General features: G+C 47.5%; 1 protein-coding gene and 1 pseudogene across 10 annotated transcripts in view; one reads left to right on the plus strand and one right to left on the minus strand.

Moving 5' to 3' along the window:
* The window catches only part of DYNC2I1 (dynein 2 intermediate chain 1), an 81,422-nt gene that overhangs the window by 31,510 nt on the left and 30,235 nt on the right, over positions 1-19,677 (minus strand). For all 9 annotated transcript variants that reach the window (XR_013960393.1, XR_013960394.1, XR_013960395.1 and 6 more), the window contains 6 exons: positions 14,486-14,588; positions 5,503-5,632; positions 3,934-4,045; positions 2,690-2,778; positions 1,716-1,845; positions 80-252 (listed from right to left, as the gene is read on the minus strand). Coding sequence is in view for 4 of the 9 variants with exons in the window: in XM_080664434.1 (XP_080520560.1) it covers positions 80-252; positions 1,716-1,845; positions 2,690-2,778; positions 3,934-4,045; positions 5,503-5,632; positions 14,486-14,588 (737 nt within the window). In the remaining 5 variants the exon portion in view is untranslated. The remainder of the gene's footprint in view (positions 1-79; positions 253-1,715; positions 1,846-2,689; positions 2,779-3,933; positions 4,046-5,502; positions 5,633-14,485; positions 14,589-19,677) is intronic.
* LOC308246307 (ras-related protein Rap-1A-like) lies at positions 15,077-15,758 on the plus strand (annotated as a pseudogene). Its single transcript has one exon. The product of its transcript is annotated as a ras-related protein Rap-1A-like (transcript).

Consider the following 19,677-nt stretch of genomic DNA (forward strand, 5'->3'; position numbering starts at 1 on the left):
AAGGGCCTTACAAGCCCCACTCTCCTGTTCCCTGTGCCCAGCACTGCGCCCACCTGCCTGCCCTGTTCCCCAGTTATACCTGCGACTCACACACCAGGACCTTCTGCGGCCCCGAGGGCTGCCAGATGTCCCACACGCAGAGCAGGTGCCTTCGGTCCAGCGGGGGCGCGCAGGCCTGGCCAGGAAGCCCATGAACGGACACCACCACCTGCCTCCGTGCTGGAGAGGCATGCAAGCTGGACACTTTCCGATCTGGGGACAGAATAAGGAAAGTGCTGCAGCATTTGAGTGGTCTGCCAGAACCAGGTTAAACTAACACACTTACAAATATGTGAATGCATTTCAGCTTAGTGAAGAAACAGACATGGTCCTTTCGAATCTCCACATGCCTAAAATGTGGGTTGGCCAATGGCCACAGCTCTACAAGAAAACTGTCTAAGTTGTCGTGTGGTTTTGCTAAAAAGTGATCCTTCAAACTTGGTACAACACAGCCTGGAGCCAGGCCACCTCAGTGGGCCCTGGAGTCCCCTGAGGTGTCACACCACCACGCTGCTCCACTGGAGGCCCTGCCCCCTTTGTTTTTCTCCCAAGAGCTTGCCCCATTCAATCTACTGCGCACGTCACTCATTTAGCAAGTTCCTAGTCTGACCCACAAGGGTTTCTGTCCACCGCTGACTCTCACCAGGACCCGGGACACTGGTCACACGATGCACATGGGCCAATGCAGGAATGGGGAGCAGCCTGCTGGCGCCACTCTGCTGTGCGGGCGAGCATTCCTGGACGGCGGAAGCATCACTCCGTCTGAGGCCTCGGCTCACAGGTGTGACCAGCAAGCCTCAGACACCTGTCATCCAACCTCACTTCCTCTGTCACCTCAGAATTCATTTTACCAAAATGCAAACCAACAAGGACACCCTCCGTCCTCAGGAAGGTCTCCTACGCCCTCCAGAGGCCAGTCCTGTGAGGACACGCACGCTTGTGTCCCCCACGAGGGACTCTGTGCCTGTGGCCCTTGGACAAGCACCTCCAGGCCTTGGGGTGCGTCACTGGGCCACTCCGGGAGAAGAGGTGGTGTGGTGCGTGCACACCTGTGTTTTGAATTCCACAGATACAGTGATTTACTATTTCCTGACAGGATAACTCTTATCTTTTAAAAATAAAAACACCCCCCAAAAACACAAGCTTTTTTAAGCTAAAATGCCATTTTTGTTCATGTGAAACGCCCACACAGCGAACGACAGAAGAACCCTCACTGCACGCCACTGCGCCCTCCTGCGCGGCCACCTGCAGCCACCGTTTCACAGCAGAGCAGCCTCAGGCACTGACTGGACTGCACAAATGCAGTTTTTAAAACTGATCTGAATGATTACAAACGGCGTTTCAGGCTTTGAGACCACGGGCTACCTGTGGGTCTATGGAGCGGCGCAGGCTGAGCTGCTGAGACCCGCGCCAGGTCGCTCGGCCTCTCAGCGCGCGCTGCTCTGCTGGCTCTGGACTGAGTAGGGGTGGGCCCTGGGCGCGGCGTGTTTCCTATGCAAACACGCACACAACACTCCGCGGCCCCATTGTCTCAGGAGCGTGCCTGTCCCACCCGCACGCACTCGGGGCGGCGGAGCTACAGGCTGAGCTCCACACAGCTGCACCTCACATCACACGGGCGGCGCGACATCAGTGTCACGCGTGCTTCCACTTAGGCACCAGCAGGAGGCTCTTACGCTGGAGGAAGGGCAGGCTGGTGTTCAGCTGCCAGGCGCTGTCGCTGAGGGGCAGGGTGCTGTCCTGGGCCCCGGGGTCCCGGCTGGGGGTAGCTGCCACGCGGTCCTCTTCCAGCAAAACTGCAACCACCTTCCAAAGACAGTGAGTGCCCTGATCAACACGCTGCCCACGCCTCTCACCCACGCCTTACAGGAGCTGCTCCCCACCAGGCACCACGGAAGCGACAAGGTGCAAGGACACGGTCATGTGGGCACAGCAGGGGAACGACCCCTCAGGAAGCTGGGATTTCAGGGCACATGCCATTGTTTATGGCAGAGATTCTGCTAAAGTAACAGGACGAGGACACGTTAAGTGCAGGCCCCCTAAGGCCTAGGCATTCTCCCTGCACTACGAGGACCCAGGAGGCGCAGTGAGCCAGTCACTGCGATCCCCAACGTCCTCACCGCCTGCCCCAGCCTCCTGCCACTCCGCCCTGCGCTGCCAGCTCCCCTCAGTCTCCCAAGACGCACACCAAGGAGAGCCATCCGCTCAGTGTGTGGAAGCAGGACTAGCTGGAGGGAGAACAGCGGGCAGACCAGACTGAGCCCCATGCAAGCTGCTTTACACAAATGGAGGTGCGGTGGGACCGTGAACACAGACTCCCTCCTTGAGGACACTCGAAAGAGTAGGAATGTGGGTCCTTTTCTTTAGAGACGCACAGAGGCTCATGGGGGCGTGTGAGCGGGGAGGGTCTGTGGGGGCTCAGAGGAGACAGTGGCCGCGACCTGCAACTGCGGAGGCGCCACGAGTTCTCCATGTGCTCCCTGTCTCTGCATGCCGCTTCAAGTTCCCATGCTCAGTTTAAAAGTCCCAAGTTTCTTGGTTTCAAATACTCGAGAGGTATGTCTGCCTTGCCAACTTCATCTGTGTTTTTCAGTCTGTGTTTATCTTAGCTGGTGGTGACCCGCGTGACGGCCACGTCTCAGGCACCTACCTGGCAGGCCGCCCGGAGGAAGCTGGACAGTCTCAGCGTGTCCACCTTGGGCACAGCCGCTGCATCCGAGGGCTCTCTGCTCTCACTCCCTAAAGAGTCACAGAAGACCACCGGGTGGGCTCTAAGCAGCCACGCAGCCATGTCAGAGGGCAGAGGTCACATGAACGTTAGGAAGCTGGAAGCGGAGCTCAGAAAGTTCACGTTCACTCTGGATCTACTGTAAACTGCACCTGATGGAGGGAGGCTCAGGCGATGAGCACACAGGTGCTAGGTCATAGCACCGCTCACCTGAAACTCATAACCTCATGGACTGCAGTCCCCAATACACGTAATTTAGAAAACCAATGGCATCTTGTTTTACATAAAGTCTGTGAACGGAACCCTACTTAAAGACAATAAGGAAAACACAGGTGGACAAAAGTAGATTGACAGTTGTAATACAAATAATCCAATCATCAATAAGCAATAATATAAGAAACTGTTTTGCGTACTCACAACTGTAAACCTGCCTTTGCCCACCCCTGTAGCTAACGGCATCAATTATAATGTGAGTGTCACACGTCCATGCCTGATTTCCTAGGGTGAGGCTTCCTCAGAATAAGCTGCAACAGGGAAGGTGACACTGAGTACATGGATCACGGAAGAAAGCATGAAGGTGGAACACTCCTCTGGGACCTGCCATCTATATTGATGCAACATATCTGGCAACCACACTATTGTATAAAATCTCTATTGCCCAGCCGATTGAGCATTGACCTGTGAATCAAGAGGTCACGGTTCAATTCCCATTTGCGTCACATGCCCGGGTTGCGGGTTCGATCCCCAATAGGGGTGTGCAGGAGGCAGCTGAGTGATAATCGATGATGTTTCCCTCTCATCAATGTTTCTCTCTCTCTACCCCTCTCCTTTTCTCTCTCTCTAAAAATCAATGAAAAAGAATTTGTTTTAAAAATTAAAAACAAATCTCTATTAAGGAGAACAGATTATCCCAAGTTAAAAGCAAAGCACGCTCAGAAGCCCATCACGAAGCTGCATGTTTGGAGGTGGACTCTGCCCTGCTGACCGGCCCCAGCTGGTGCTCAGGCTGCTGGTTTGCCCCACAAATAGGGCGTGGCACGCAGTCAGGTATGAACAACCACCCCCAAGAGAAAGACAGAAGGAGAAAGAACAAGAAATGCAATGAGCATAGCACAGAGGCAACTCGAAGAGCCCGGCTCTCAGGGGAGCCGCTGAGAGCTGCTTACCGCCCGACACGGCCGCGCCTTCCCCAGGGTGCTGGGTCCATGCCTCCCTGGTCTCCATCTCCTCTGTCTGGACATCTCGCTCCACATTCCCTTCATTGCACTGGACGTACGCCTTAAAAACAAAGGGCTGCCGTTAGCACTCCACCTCAGAGCAATGTCTCATTGCTGAAAAGAAAAATCTTGGTTATCAATGGCAGTCTTCTTGCTTTTGTCAAGAACAAGGATCATGGCATAAATAACCATCAAGCAAAGACAGTTTGGGTCTTAAATGTTTGCTGTGTTTAATAGGCTTGATTTTCTAAAGTGTTTTTTAAAAGTCACATCAAACAATTCAGCTTTGGTATAAAAAATTACTGAGGAGCCCACCAACATCTATTTTTTAAGAACATACTGACTTTGCAAACCAAAGGCAATCTTTTATTTCAAAAAGGAATGTGCAGCCCCAGCAGTTTGGCTCAGTGGATGGAGCGTCAGCCCACGGACTGAAGGGTCCCGGGTTTGAATCCAGTCAAGGGCACATACCTTGGTTGCAGGCTCAATCCCAGGCCCTGGTCGGGACACGTGCAGGAGGTAACCAATTGATGTGTCTCTCTCACATCAATGTTTCTCTCTCCCCCTCTCCTTCCACTCTCTGTAAATATCAGTGGGAAATATCCTGGATCAGGATTAGCAACAGCAAAACTGGTGTGCGCTTCAGTAAAGAGTTTCGTTGCTAGCAGCTCTGAGATGAGAAAAGGGGAGAGAAGTTGGACCATCGACTCAAGGTTGGAGCAGGACTCATCCAGCAGCTTCTGGAGGGCCATCCCATGACCTCCTCCTATTGAGAGACTGTCACCAACTGAATGGACCCAGCGCATGTACCCAATGGCACTAACGGGACATAAGAAAAATGCAAGAAGCAATCCCTGCCTTCAACTTTTGGAAGTTGCACTATCACAGAATTAGTGACTACAAGCACAACAGGGGAGTCCAAAGCAGTATGGCATGGAGGGTGGCAACTTTGAAATAAGAGAGTTCAGTGTAAGTCATGAGGGAAGGCTTCACATCAGGCCTCAAACCAGGCCATGAACATTGAGGAACACATGTGTGACAGGAGGGCTGGGCTAGGTGACAGAGAAAACACAGGCAGGTGAGGGGGCCTGGCACAGTGAGAGCGGCACACAGCCAAGTGACAGAGTCAGGGCGTACAGGGGGAGGTGCAATGGAACAGAAAGGATGGGACGAAGGTGAATCACTTCAGGGGGAGCTTGGGAATCACTGGGTGCACAGCACTTGGAGACCCTGCACTGTGACAGTCACACCCTCACTGGGACCCGAGCAAGGGATCCAGGGGACATTCTGCTCCCCACGCAGCTACACTGAGAGCGTGGGAGCCGCCATTGCGTGTGGGCCTCTGTGGACCCCTGCACACCATTCAGGTTCACAGGCACCAGGTGGTGAGGGAGGGGCCCTTCTCCCTCCCTCCTCCTCCTTCGCACATTCCCAGCCCTCAAGGTCCAGAGCATAGCACCAAGCTGCCTCGTGCTTTCCTGGCGTTTTGTCGCGCAGTCTAGTACCTGCTGTACTAACCTGCTTGGTGTTTTTTCTCCCAAAGTTTCTGATGTACATGTCATATTCATTTACTGGTGGCAGATCCAAGAAAGAGAATGTGAATGAAAAGTCCAGGTCAATGAGCCGAAGCAACTTTGTGCTGCGTGTCCTGGAAAATAAATTGAAAACAGACAAGTTAAACTGAGCAATGCACAGGGGTGTGCGGGGAGCCTTTGATGAGATGGAGCTGCTGTCCAGGACTCACATGTCAGTGTCTGTCTGAGGTATTTAGCAGTCACACGCGGACCAACGTGAGAGCATCATGAACATGCTTCCAATTGTTCTAAGTCAGCGCTCCCGAGTCAACACAGAACCAAGTCAGGCTACGTCCCTAGAACTGTCACGGAAAGCAATTCTCTGCACTTCACGACTTCATGGGCCTAGACCAGCATTGCCTTTCTGTGATGTCGCTGCGCTGTGGCCTGAAAGGGCGTGTCATGTTCGTGCCGCCCACTGTCCTTGAAGTGCAGACCTGTGTCCCATGGGACTGGACCGTGCAGCCGCCGCCGACAAGCCAGCCACCCTGCTGCCCACAAGGCGCCCAAACCCTGCCCTTGGTGTTCCTTGGCTCACAGACTCCTATCCGACTGCCGGGCTGGTCTCCTTTCCTTCCAGACACTAATGCCGGCAAAAGGCTCTCTGTCACCCCATCACAGGAGCTCTGTTCTCCTCCCAGCTGTTGCTCTACCCACAGGTATCCTTCCCACTCACTCGGGGTCATTACCCAAACCACCACCTTCCCATCACCTTACTCTAGCCACCATCCCATCCTCCCAACTTACAGCTCCAGTCTGCCATCCGCACACATCTCCCACCACATGGCACCCCCAACAGACGGACCCACAGCTCACTCGTGTAAGCCCTCGTGGACATGAGTGGTCCACAGCGCCATCTTTTACCCTCTCAGTGTGTGTGGTAACGGCCTTTTCATTCTTGCTGTTGAGTCTTCGTGTCCGGCTTTCTCTTTTCCCTCAAGTCAGACTTCTTAGGGCTTATAAATTCTATGAATGTTTTTAAATAATTCCTTTTGGCTTTGTTGAACTTGACAGCTTTCAATTTTATGGGTTTCTGACGTTATCTTCTATTATTTTGTTCCTTCTCATTTCTTACTGTTCTTTGCCCTATTGAGATAGGTATGCGGACATGGGTTGGCAGCCTTTTCCGTTTCCAATGTGTCTTCAGAATAGCTTTAACTGCATCCCACAGCTTTTCAGTGCTGGTTTCCATTATCGCTGAGGAAAATAGTTTCTAATTCCCATTTGACTTCTTCTTTGACCCACAGCTTTTTAGAAGTATACTACTTGATTTTCAAACCTTTGAGTATTTTCTAATTGCCTTTTTATTATTGATTTCTAGCTTAATTCCACTGTGGTCAGAACACATCTTCTGTATTTTTTCAATCCCATGTCCAGAACATACGATCTTTTTGAGAACTGTTCTCTGTATTCTTCAAAAACCATAGACACTGCACTTGCAGGTCTATTTTTAGATGTGTGTTAGATGTAGTTTAACCATGCGCTCAAACCTTAGTACCACCACTAAATTTCTATCAGCTGCCAAGAGACGTGCACTGCCAATGCCCACCTGTGTCTGAGGTACCTGTGTCCTCTAGTGCTGCCCAGTGTGCTCTGTCCACTCTGTTCGCCAGCACTGGGTACATTCAGGCTGCCTGGCGGGCTCATTTGCTGAGCTGACCCTTTCATTGTTACGAAGTGACTTTCTTGTGCTCTTTCCTGCTTTCAAGTTTCCCTTTAAGTCAGTGACATCAGCAGTGTTTAGTTAGTATTTGCTTGGTATATTTCCTCTATCCTTTCTCGACCTTTCTATGTCCTGATATGTAAGGTTTGTCTCTTGAAAGTCACATATTTGGCAGGTCCCATTCAACATCTTTGCATCACACCCTTGAGACGCCACAGGGACCTGACTCTTCTCAATCTTGACGAGGCTGTGGGGAACTGGTTTCCTTACACTTCATTTCACTCAAGTCGCAGAGCTATTGATGATGATGTGAAGTGAGGCCGTACTGTGCTGAGTTGTTTTTCCCCAGTTCATTACATGTAAGGCAGGAACTTGTGGTTCTGGTTTAATCTCCCATCTTTCTGTTGTTGTCTCTGTTCCATGACCTCTGTTCCTTTGTTGCTCCTTCCCTGACTACTTTTTAAAAAATATATGTGTGTGTGTATATATATATATATATATATTTTTTTTTTAAATAGTGTTTTATTAATTTCAGAGAGGAAGGGCGAGGGAGAGAGACAGAAACATGAATGATAAGAATCATTGATCAGCTGCCGCCTGCACACCCCCTACTGGGGATTGAGCCGGTAACCCAGGCATGTGCCCTGACTGGGAACTGAACCATGACCTCCTAGTTCATGGTCAACATTCAACCACTGAACCACACCAGCTGGGTTCCTGACTACTATTTGATTAGCCACATATATTTGTTTTTATAATTCCATTAACTCTTCTACTTGCTTGTTAGTTATATATTTTTTTCATTGTCTCTTAATGGTTACCCTAGACATTTCAACAAGCATTCCTGACCTATTAAAGTCTACCTTAAGACAGAGAAACCAAGATGGCGGCATAGGTAAGCACCTAAACTGCTGCTTTGCACAACAATTTCAAAACTACAACTAAAAGACAGAACGGACACCATCAAGAACCACAGGAAAGCTGGCTGAGTGGAAATTCTACAACTAGAAGGAAAGAGAAAAGCTCAGAGAATTGGAGATACTGTAAAGGGTCTTTGTGAGCGCAGAGAGGAAGGGCAGCTGAGAGCCTGGCTGAATTTCTCTGGCGGGAGGGGGAAGGAAGCCCCCGACCGCACTGAACCCCAGTTCTGACTGCACTGAACCCCAGTTCCGGGCGAAACCCCGTGGACCCAGGCTCATACAGGGGGAGTCTGAACTGTCAGGTAGAGAGAAAGGCACTCAGAGACTCGGAGACCCGGGGGAGCCCCGGCGGGCAGGGGTCTGGAGGCGCACGCACCAGTGTGCACAAAGGCTGCGGAGGTTACCATAGGCTTTCCCTAGCAGAAGGGAGTCGGAAGCTCCTGACTGCACTGAACCCCAGTTCTGACTGCACTGAACCCCAGTTCCAGGCGAGCCCCTGGGGACCCACGCTCTTACGGGGGAATCTGGACTCTCGGGCGGAGACTCGGGAGCGGGGAAGGCAGAGGTCTGCAGGCGCACACGCGCGCAAGGGCAAGGCTGACTGGAAGCCAAGACTGTCTGCTCCGCCCTGAGACTCCACCCCATCCAAGCTGAGCACAGAGGCTTTTGCAATTTGGCAAGTCTAATCCTATAAGGCTGTCTCCAACACCGAACTTCTCCCAGCGTAGACACAGCTGATCCTTACAGCCAACTGGCCTGGAGGTCAATTCCTCCCAGTGATACCAACAACAATAAAGACTTAACTACAACAAGGCTGTACACACAGTCCACAAAGGGGTGCATCAAGAGTGTCCACCTCAGGTTAACTGGGGAGGCCGACCCACTGGGCCATATAGGAAACCTAGCACACAAATCTACCCTACCAACTCAGGGAAGCAGTGAAAATGCGGCGTCAAAGAAACAGATCACAAACGAAAGAAATGGAGGAAAACAAATGACTGGATATAGAATTCAAAACCACGGTTATAAGGCTTTTCAAGGATATCCTAGAAAAGGCCGATAAATACAACGAGACCCTCGAAGATATGAAAAAAAACCAACTAGAAATTAAACATACACTGACTGAAATAAAAAATATTATACAGAGACCCAACAACAGACCAGAGGAACACAAGAATCAAGTCAAAGAACTGAAATACAAAGAAGCAAAAAACACTCAACCGAAAAAGCAAAAAGAAAAAAAATCCAAAAAGTTGAAGATAATGTAAGAAGCCTCTGGGACAACCTCAAGCATACCAACATCAGAATTAGGGGGTGCCAGAAGAAGAGAGAGAGCAAGATACTAAAAACCTATTTGAAGAAATAATGACTGAAAACTTCCCCCACCTGGTGAAAGAAATAGACTTACAAGTCCAGGAAGCGCACAGAACCCCAAACAAAAGGAATCCAAAGAGGACCACACCAAGACACATCGTAATTAAAATGCCAAGAGCAAAAGACAAAGAGAGAATCTTAAAAGCAGCAAGAGAAAAACAGTTAATTACCTACAAGGGAGCACCCATACGATTGTCAGCTGATTTCTCAACAGAAACTATGCAGGCCAGACGGGAGTGGCAAGAAATTTTCAAAGTGATGAATAGCAAGAACCTACAACCAAGATTACTCTACCCAGCAAAGCTATCATTCAGAATTGAAGGGCAGATAAAGAGCTTCACAGACAAGAAAAAGCTAAAGGAGTTCATCACCACCAAACCAGTATTACATGAAATGCTGAAAGGTATTCTTAAAGAAGAGGAAGAAGAAAGAAGTAAAGATAAAAATTATGAACAACAAATACATATCTATCAACAAGTGAACCTAAAAATCAAGTGAATTAAAAACCTGAGGAACAGAATAATCTGGTGAATATAATAGAATCAGGGGCATAGAAAGGGAGTGGACTGATAATTCTCAGGGGGAAAGGGGTATGGGGGCGTTCAGGAAGAGACTGGACAAAAATCATACAGCTATGGATGAGGACAGTGTGGGGGCGTTCAGGAAGAGACTGGACAAAAATCATACAGCTATGGATGAGGACAGTGTGGGGGCGTTCAGGAAGAGACTGGACAAAAATCATACAGCTATGGATGAGGACAGTGTGGGGGGGAGGTAAGGGCAGAAGGTTGGGTGGGAACTGGGTGGAGGGGAGCTATGGGGGGGGAGGAGAAACAATTGTAATAATCTGAATAAAGATTTATTTTAAAAAAATAAAATAAAAATAAAAATAAATAAAGTCTACCTTAAATTAAATACTTTTACCTCTTCCTGTCAGGACTTCATCACAATTTATTGTCACCCTTCCCCTGCTCCAGTTCTTGGACTATGTCAAGGTAATTTAGTCCCATACACCTTTCAACCCCACGTGCAGTGACATGAATTCCTACTTACACACACTGATCTTTCTTTTGCCACTGTTTCCTAGTTGAACCAATGTGTTACAAGCAAGCATTTCTCTGCACTCTAATCACAAAAGCAGTGTCAGTTTTTAAAACCTCACCTATTTCTAGAGAAGAAACTCACCTCATTATTGTTTGAATATCCATTCTCTGACTACTCAAAGATATAACTTATGGTGTGTGTGGGGGGGTGACTGAGGGACAGTTAGATCTCGCAGGAGTCTCACAGACTGGCAGATCGGACTCTCCGCCACAGGCACTCCCAGGCCAGGCACAGCTTTGGCATAAAGCCCACACCATCTAGTAGAGGGGAGCAGCAGAGGCCAGGAGCGCAGCCACACCAACACCAGGACTGGCCTCAGACACCATCCCGGATCAGTGCAGGGCACTGCTTACCAGGCATAACCCATGTGGGTGCACCACCACGCCCCAGCAGTGAGTGGCATGGTGCCGCAGACTCCCAAATGTCTGCAGTGAGTGCACAACAGGGAGACTTCCTGCACCATACCTCCTCGCCCGCGTGCCCAGACCCTGCAACCCAGGACCCTACACTGTGAGTACAAGCCAGGGGGACCCTGGACCCCACCCCCACCCCAGGACCATGCTCCCAGTCTGACCCAAAGCCACCCGACACACACCCCACTCCAGGCCCAAGGAGAGTGTTGCCATTGCAACCTGGAACCACATGGAGGGCTCAGCCCCAGGTCACAGGTCACTGCTCTCATTGCAATCTGGAGCCACTCAGCACATGCCCATCCTGGGCCACAGGACTGTGCTGCCAGTGCAACCCGGTGCACCCAGCCACTGGTCACAGAACCACATTGCAAGTGCACTGCCAGAAGGACCTAGCACGCCACACTGCCACAGGTGCCAGGGTGGCACAGTGAATTGCATGCCAGAGGGCTCTGGGCCCCCACAGGGAGTCACACAATAGAGGAACTGTGCACGTGCCCCACAACCCAGAGCATCTGCAGCAGACAACTGAGGGACCAGAACCATGGGAGAAGTGGGTACAGCTCAGAGCAGAGACAATAAAGGCGTGAGGCTCAGGCAGACCCAGCCTCTGGGCTAACTAGTCCCAGACCATTGGACCTCTAGGGACTTTAACCTCTTTGACCTCAATCAGGGTGCCCAGGGCCAGAAAGAGACAGCAAAAATGGGGAGACAAAGAAATAATCCCCAAAGGAAAGAAAAGGAGAACTCGTCAGAAAAGAACTAAACAAAATGAAGGCAAGCAATATGTCAGAGAAAGAATTCAGACCAAAGGTATAAAGATGCTCAACCATCTGGACGAGAAATTCACCAACATGTGTAAGTATCAAGAGGAAATGAAGAATAACATCGCTGCAATAAAGAACACAATGGAAGGTTTCAACAGCAGACTAGAAGCAGTGGAGGACTGAATCAGCGAGTTAGAAAATAGGATAGAAAAAACACCCAATCTGAAAAGCAATTGGAAAAAAAATTTTTTAAAGCAGGCGAGTTTAAGGGAGCTTTGGGACAACATGAAACAAAGCAACATCTACATAATAGGGGTGCCAGAAAGACAAGAAGAGGAGCAAGGAATAGAAAACCTATTTGAATAATGACCCTGACATGGGAAAGAAAAAAATCACACAAGCACACAGAGTCCCAAACAAGATACACCCAAAAAAGACCACACCAAGACACATCGTGATTACAATGGCAAACGTTAACGACAAAGAAAGAATCTTGAGAGCTGCAAGAGAAATACAGAGAGTTCCCTACAAGAGATCGCCCATTAGACTATCAACTGATATCTCAACAGAAGCACTTCAGGCCAGAAGGGCATGGAATGAAGTATACAAAATGATGCAAATCAAGGGACTGAATCCAAGAATACTCAATCCAGCAAGGCTATCATCCAAAATTGAAGGGAAAAAGGAACCCTCGTGCACTGCTGGTGGGAATGCAGACTGGTGCAGCCACTGTGGATAACAGTATGGAGTTTCCTCAAAAAACTAAAAATGGAACTCCCATTTGACCTAGTAATCCCACTTCTAGGAACATATCCCAAGAAACAAGAAACACCAGTCAGAAAGGATATATGCACCCCTATGTTCATAGCAGCACAATTTACAATACATGTACACAATGAAATACCACCTGGCTGTAATAAGAAAGAACTCTTACCATAAGTGTTACAGCATGGGTGGACATGGAGAGCATTATGCTAAGCGAAGTAAGCCAGTTGGAGAAAGATAAATATCACATGATCTCACTCATTTGTGGAATATAATGAACAACATAAACTGATGAACAAAAATAGAGCCACAGACATAGAATCATGGAACAGACGGTCAAACCTCAGAGGGATGGCAGGGGAGGGTGGGTGGGGGGAGGGGCTAGAGGGGGTAAGAAATCAACTAAAGAACTTGTATGCATATAAGCATAACCAATGGACAAAGACAATGGGGAGAGGGTAAAGGCTGGGGCTGGGAGGCCGGGGGAGGCTGTGAGAGGACAACAGGGGGAAAGAGGGCATATGTAATACCTTTAACAGTAAAGAATTTAAAAATATATTGAATGAGATAACATATGCAAGGAATGTAGCACAGAACCTGCCTCCAATAAACAATAAATAGAAAAATAAAGATGTAACTTATTTTCATACATTTACTGACCGCCCAGCGTTTTCTACTGTGTCCTCATCATCCTGGGTCCCTCTGGTGGAGGCAGGGAAGCAGGTAAGAGAACAGGCCGCTGTTTCTCTGCCCCTCTGGCTGGAGTGGCTGCCAACCCAGCTCCCGGTCCCACAGAGGGGCCCACAGTCCTGCTGTGAGGCCCGGTCTCCAGCACCGTGTGGCCACCTGCATCACACCCTCACTTCAGTGCTCCCAGGGTTTCTGTTTCCTGCCTAGGTCTCCAGTTGAACTGACTTCTGGTGGTATTTAGCTTTGCTTACTAAATTATTAAAACGGTTTGTGAATTAGGGATAGCAGATCCCTATCATTTTGCTAACATATTTTCCCAATTGGTCAATCACCTTTCAATTTATCAAGTTTATGGAGTATTGCATCTTACAGAAATTTAACATTTTGTCTGTTTTTAAAAAATATATATTTTTTTATTGATCTCAGAGAGGAAGGGAGAGGGAAAATAGGGAGAAACATCAATGATGAGAGAGAATCATTGATGAACTGCCTCCTGCACGCCCCACACTGGGGATCAAGACTACAACCCTGGCATGTGCCTTGACAGGGAATCAAACCGTGACCTCCTGCTTCATAGGTCGATGCTCAACCACTGAGCCTCACTGGCCGGACTTAATTCTCAGAAACTCCTTTCCTATCACTGAGAAAACTGCTTATGTTACCTATGCTCTCTTATTCGCTTTTCTCTTTACTCCATTTGGAACTGGTCTTGGGTATACTGTAAATATCTATTTGCCCCACATTGCTAGTTAATGTACCAAATTTACATGTAGTGGTATCGGTGCTCTGCAGTTTGTATTTTTCTCCTCTGTACCTTATTTCCTTACAACACAATGGCACATATCTATAAAGTATCCCTACATTTTTCTCAAAAACTTTTAAATTATTATACATCATTAATCTATTCAAGTTTCAACCTTTGATTTTTTTTAAGTTTTCTTTGTAAATCTTTAATATAATTTTTGACCCAGAATAATTCATGTGATATGCGTGAGCGGGATTCTGCCTCAGCCAAACTAGGGTGCATCCCGGGTAAGTCCAAATCTAGCGCATTAGATGCTGAGCATCTGGACCAGCACACACCTGCTCTAACATGACAGTGACATAGAGAAACACAGCACAGATTAAAGAATGTACAGCCAGTAGTGAAACAAAAGCTCTATTTGTAAAAGTATACTGAAGAAAAATACACTAAAACTCCATAATACCTTCTGCCAATTCCCAGGACACCTACTTTTGTTTAAGGGCCTGAGTCCGACTCTTTTGGCGTTGTGAGGCGGTTGCAAAATCCACAAAAATTCCACAAACAGGGGCTCTGGAAGGTGAATTGTTTGCATCTGTACAGAAAACAACAACAACAATTTTTTTGAAACAAATTATTTCAAGCAAAAAGTGTCAAGCGTAAAACTATTAGAAGCATATTTAAAAATTATAGCCCATGACTAACGAGACTGATAAACATCGTTCACGAGCACTTAAGAGGCCGCCTCTGCTACTTTCATGTAAAACTTTCAGGCAACAAAGCAAAACTTACTGTGTATGTGCCAATCACACCAGGGAGAGTTAGAAATATTTCAGAACCCCTATACCATGCAGTCTACATTCCTCCCCACTCTCCCTGGGCCCCTCCAAAATGTATACTCTAGTCAGGGGGCTGGGACACGAACATACAAACAGCTAAAACAGAGCGGGAGGGCCGTCGCCACGCAGCAGAGCCAGAGAGCCAGAGCCAGAGCCACAGCAGAGAGGAGGGAGAAAGAGGAGGAGGAGGAGGTGGAGGAGGCGCTGGACTGGGGAGATTGTCAGTGTTTAAACAGACAACACCATGCGTGAGTACAAGCTAGTGGTCCTTGATTCAGAAGGCGTGGGGAAGTCTGCTCTGACAGTTCAGTTTGTTCAGGGAATTTTTGTTGAAAAATATGACCCAACGATAGAAGATTCCTACAGAAAGCAAGTTGAAGTAGATTGCCAACAGTGTATGCTCGAAATCCTGGACACAGCAGGAACAGAGAGCAATTTACAGCGATGAGGGATTTGTATATGAAGAATGGCCAAGGGTTTGCACTAATATATTCTATTACAGCTCAGTCCACATTTAATGACTTACAGGACCTGAGGGAACAGATTTTACAGGTTAAGGACACAGATGTTCCAATGATTTTGGTTGGCAATAAATGTGACCTGGAAGATGAGCGAGTAGTTGGCAAAGAACAGGGTCAGAATTTAGCAAGACAGTGGTGTAACTGTGCCTTTTTAGAATCTTCTGCAAAGTCAAAGATCAACGTTAATGAGATATTTTATTACCTGGTCAGACAGATCAATAGAAAAATACCAGTGGAAAAGAAGAAGCCTAAAAAGAAATCCTGTCTGCTGCTTTAGGCCCACAGTGAGCAGCAGCTCTGAGCCAGATTACAGGAATGAAGAACTGTTGCCTAATTGGAAAGTGCCAGCACTCCAGACTTCAAAAAATAAATCTGAAGCGGCTTCTCCTGTTTTATATATTACATGAAGAATTTAGATCTTATATTGGTTTGCACAAGTTCCCTGGAGAGAAAAAAAAAATTGCTCTGTGTATATCTCTCAGAAAATAAGACAATAGTATTTCTCCTTTGCAATAGCAGTTATAACAGATGTGAAAATAAATATACTTGACTCTAATATGATTATACAAAAGAGCATGGATGCATTTCAGAAGTTAGATATTGCTACTATAATTAAATGATTTCATATTGACCTTTTTATCATGATTCCTCCCGTCAGGCACTAAACGTTGAACCATTATACTTTATATCTGTAATGATATAGATGATGAAATTTCCCCTCAAACTCATTACAGCAGATAACTTTTTTGAGTCATTGACTTCATTTTATATTTAAAAATTATGAAATATCATTCTGTCATTATATTCTAATTAAAATTGTTAGTGCATAATGCTTTGGAAAAATGGGTCTTTTATAGGAAAAAACTGGGATAACTGATTTCTATGGCTTTTAAAGCTAAAATATATAATATACTAAACCAACTCTAATATTGTTTCTTTTTTTTTAAATATATTTTATTGATATTTTACAGAGAGGAAGGGAGAGGGAGAGAGAGCTAGAAACATCTATGAGAGAGAAACATCGATGAGAGAGAAACATCGATGAGAGAGAAACATCGATCAGCTGCCTCCTGCACACCTCCCACTGGGGATGTGCCCGTAACCAAGGTACATGCCCTTGACTGGAATCGAACCCGGGACCCTTCAGTCTGCAGGCCGACACTCTATCCACTGAGCCAAACCGGTTTCGGCTAATATTGCTTCTTGTGTTTTACTGTCAGATTAAATTACAGCTTTTATGAATGATTAAATTTTAGTACATTTTCAAAATAAATAAATAAACAAACAAATAAACAAACAAACAAACAAAACAGAGCGGGAGGCAAGTTAACGTTGACCACAGGCTCAGGTCCAAGGCAGTGCCCAGAATGAAGGGCGGTCTTGGTGGAAGCTCTGCCCACTGCCCGCCTCCGCACAGGATGTCAACTCTCCTCTGCCCTCCAAGGATTTCTGTGGTTTCCTGTGCCAATTTACCACCACGTTTGTTTGTTCAAATGTTTATTTCAATTGTATCTCATGCCCTCATGCTGTTTTATCGAATCTCCGGGGCCGGCGGACGGGAATGCGCGGGATCCTGGCTGGGAGCTCTGCCATTCACCTGCTGTGACCCTGAGCAGGTTGTTCAGGGCCCCTTTCTCCTGTGCTGCGCGACATCCACACAGGACAGCACGGCACGAGGGTGAACCAGGCTGTGTGAACAAGCGAGTTCTGCCAGCTGTATGCACATGCAGATGCCAGGAGCCTGCTGAACAATGAGGAAACTGGACGATGTTTCTCGGCACAGGGTTAAGACTGGAATAACGACCGACACCCTGCCACGGCTCGCAAATGCCACGTGTCAGCACTCGGGAAATATACCCTCACCAACCACGTACACAGTTCACCTTTCAGAGGTTAGAAACGCTTTCAAATACCTCGGCATAAACTCGTGCCCTGGAAAATGGTTTCCTATTGCCCTGAAAAGGGAGCAGGTGTGCAGTTTATAAGCAACTAGGACAGTCAGCACAGATGCAGCAGGGCAGTGAAATAACACGAGGACAGCTGGGGCTAGGCAGCAGGACACAGTGCATGAGCCCTCTCTCAGGCCAAGTGGCGGTGGCTGTTCGCACTAGCAGTCACTATGCTGAAGACATGCTGACAGTGCTGGGAGCACCTTACATGTATTAGCTTATTGAATTAACCTGCACAACCTAAGGAAGGCCTTGCCCTTATTTTAAAGGAAGGAAACTGAAGCACGGAGAGGGTAAGGTCCTGCTCAGGATCACACAGCTAATGACAGAGCCAGTGACATAGAGGCCACTCCACGGCCCCTCCCACAAGTAGGACGATGCTCTGCTGGGCCAGGCTGGCTCAGGGTTAAATGGGTCCTGGAGGGCAGCGCCACCTGTATGGGTAGCAGTGTAATCAGAGTGAATAATTCTTTCAAATAAAAAATACAACAAAAATAATGTCTTAATGGGGGTTCTAAATTCTTGTAAATCGAGCTATTAAAGGCCATAGTTACTAGAACAATGAAGTACATGAATAATTTTTTAAAAAGGTAATTCAAATTTCTGCTGAGAAAACCAGAAATTTCAGAATAAAATCTTACAGAATTTCAGCAACACCACAGCAGGCCCCTAACCCCACACCTGCGGCTCCGCAGCGAGCGTCACCACCGCCACCAGGATGTATTTAGCTGCACATTGGGAGAATGTTCTATAATCCTCTGTTACAGACACAGATGTGAGGGCCCAACCTTCACTGGATTATTGCATCGCATCAACTACCAGTCATAATTAATTTACCTATTACTTATGATTTGTTTTACTAGATAATTTAAAGTAGTATATCATCCAATAATAATTTTAATATTGTCCTAGTTGACATTGTATTAATTTTAGTGTGAATTTATCAAGATGTCATAGTTTTGCCGAAACCGGTTTGGCTCAGTGGATAGAGCGTCGGCCTGCGGACTGAAAGGTCCCGGGTTTGATTCCAGTCAAGGGCACGTACCTTGGTTGCGGGCACATCCCCAGTAGGAAGTGTGCAGGAGGCAGCTGATCAATGTTTCTCTCTCATCGATGTTTCTGGCTCTCTATCCCTCTCCTCTCTCTTCCTCTCTGTAAAAAATTAATAAAATATATTTTAAAAAAAAAAAAAAAAGATGTCATAGTTTTTCTCCTTTGCTCTAACTGGTTTGGCTCAGTGGATAGAGTGTTGGCCTGCAGACTGAAGGGTCCCAGGTACGATTCCGGTCAAGGGCATGTACCTTGGTTGCAGGCACATCCCCAGTAGGGGGCGTGCAGGAGGCAGCCGACCGATGTTTCTCTCTCATCGATGTTTCTAACTCTCTATTCCTCTCCCTTCCGCTCTGTAAAAAATCAATAAAATACATATTTAAAAAATAATAATAATAAAATAAAAATATTTACTCCTGCTCTTACAAGTTTCATTATTATAAAAAGATGCCAAGAATTTCTGAGCAAAACACATTCTAATGTCATAAAGAAAACTCCCTGGAGGATCCAAGATGGCAGCGTAGGTAAACACCTAAACTGCTGCCTCGCACAACAATTTCAAAACTACAACTAAAAGACAAAACGTCTATCACCCAGAACGACGGGAAAGCTGGCTGAGTGGAAGTTCTACAACTAGAAGGAAAGAGAAAAGAGCATTGAGACGTGCACAAGCGCTGAAAAGCTGAGGTACAGAGGCACGCGATCCGGGCTGGCGACAGGCATTGCTTTTTTCAACCCGAAGGAAGACAAGCCCCCGATTACTCTGAAATCCAGTTTCTGGGGAGACGCGGGGGACCCAAACTCCTACGGAAAGAAGCTGGACTGTCTGCCATCGGGTCGGAAAGTGAGGGTGGCTTGCTTGCAGAGCTGAGCGCAGGAATAATGTTTACTACGCTGGGGCGCGGGACGCGGGGACGCGGGGACGTGGTCAGAGACGCAGAGACAGCTGACTGGCAGCCATCGCTTTTGCCACGCCCTAGCCTAGTGACTCCCTGAGACCTCACCCAACACAACCTACAAACCCCCCCAAGCTCCAAGCAGCGGCTTTAGCATATGAATGGCCTGCCCTATTGCAGCTTAACCTAGCAAACTTGCAGCCCGGGTCAGACAGCTCCAAAACCTCCAAACCACAAGCAAAGAGGAGAAAACTGTAGTTCTCGCTGTAGCTCCTGCTGGGTGGCCTCAGACAGTAGCTGACCTGCACCCCATTGGAGATCCAGAAGCCAGTGTACCTAGTGGTCAATGTGAGACACCAGATTTCAACTCCTCACATCCATAAATGACACATTCAAGAGGCAGACTCAGTGAGCACCAAAGCCCCACTG

This window comes from Plecotus auritus (genome assembly GCF_963455305.1).
Source record: "Plecotus auritus genome assembly, chromosome: 4".
Taxonomy (NCBI): Eukaryota; Metazoa; Chordata; class Mammalia; order Chiroptera; family Vespertilionidae; genus Plecotus; species Plecotus auritus.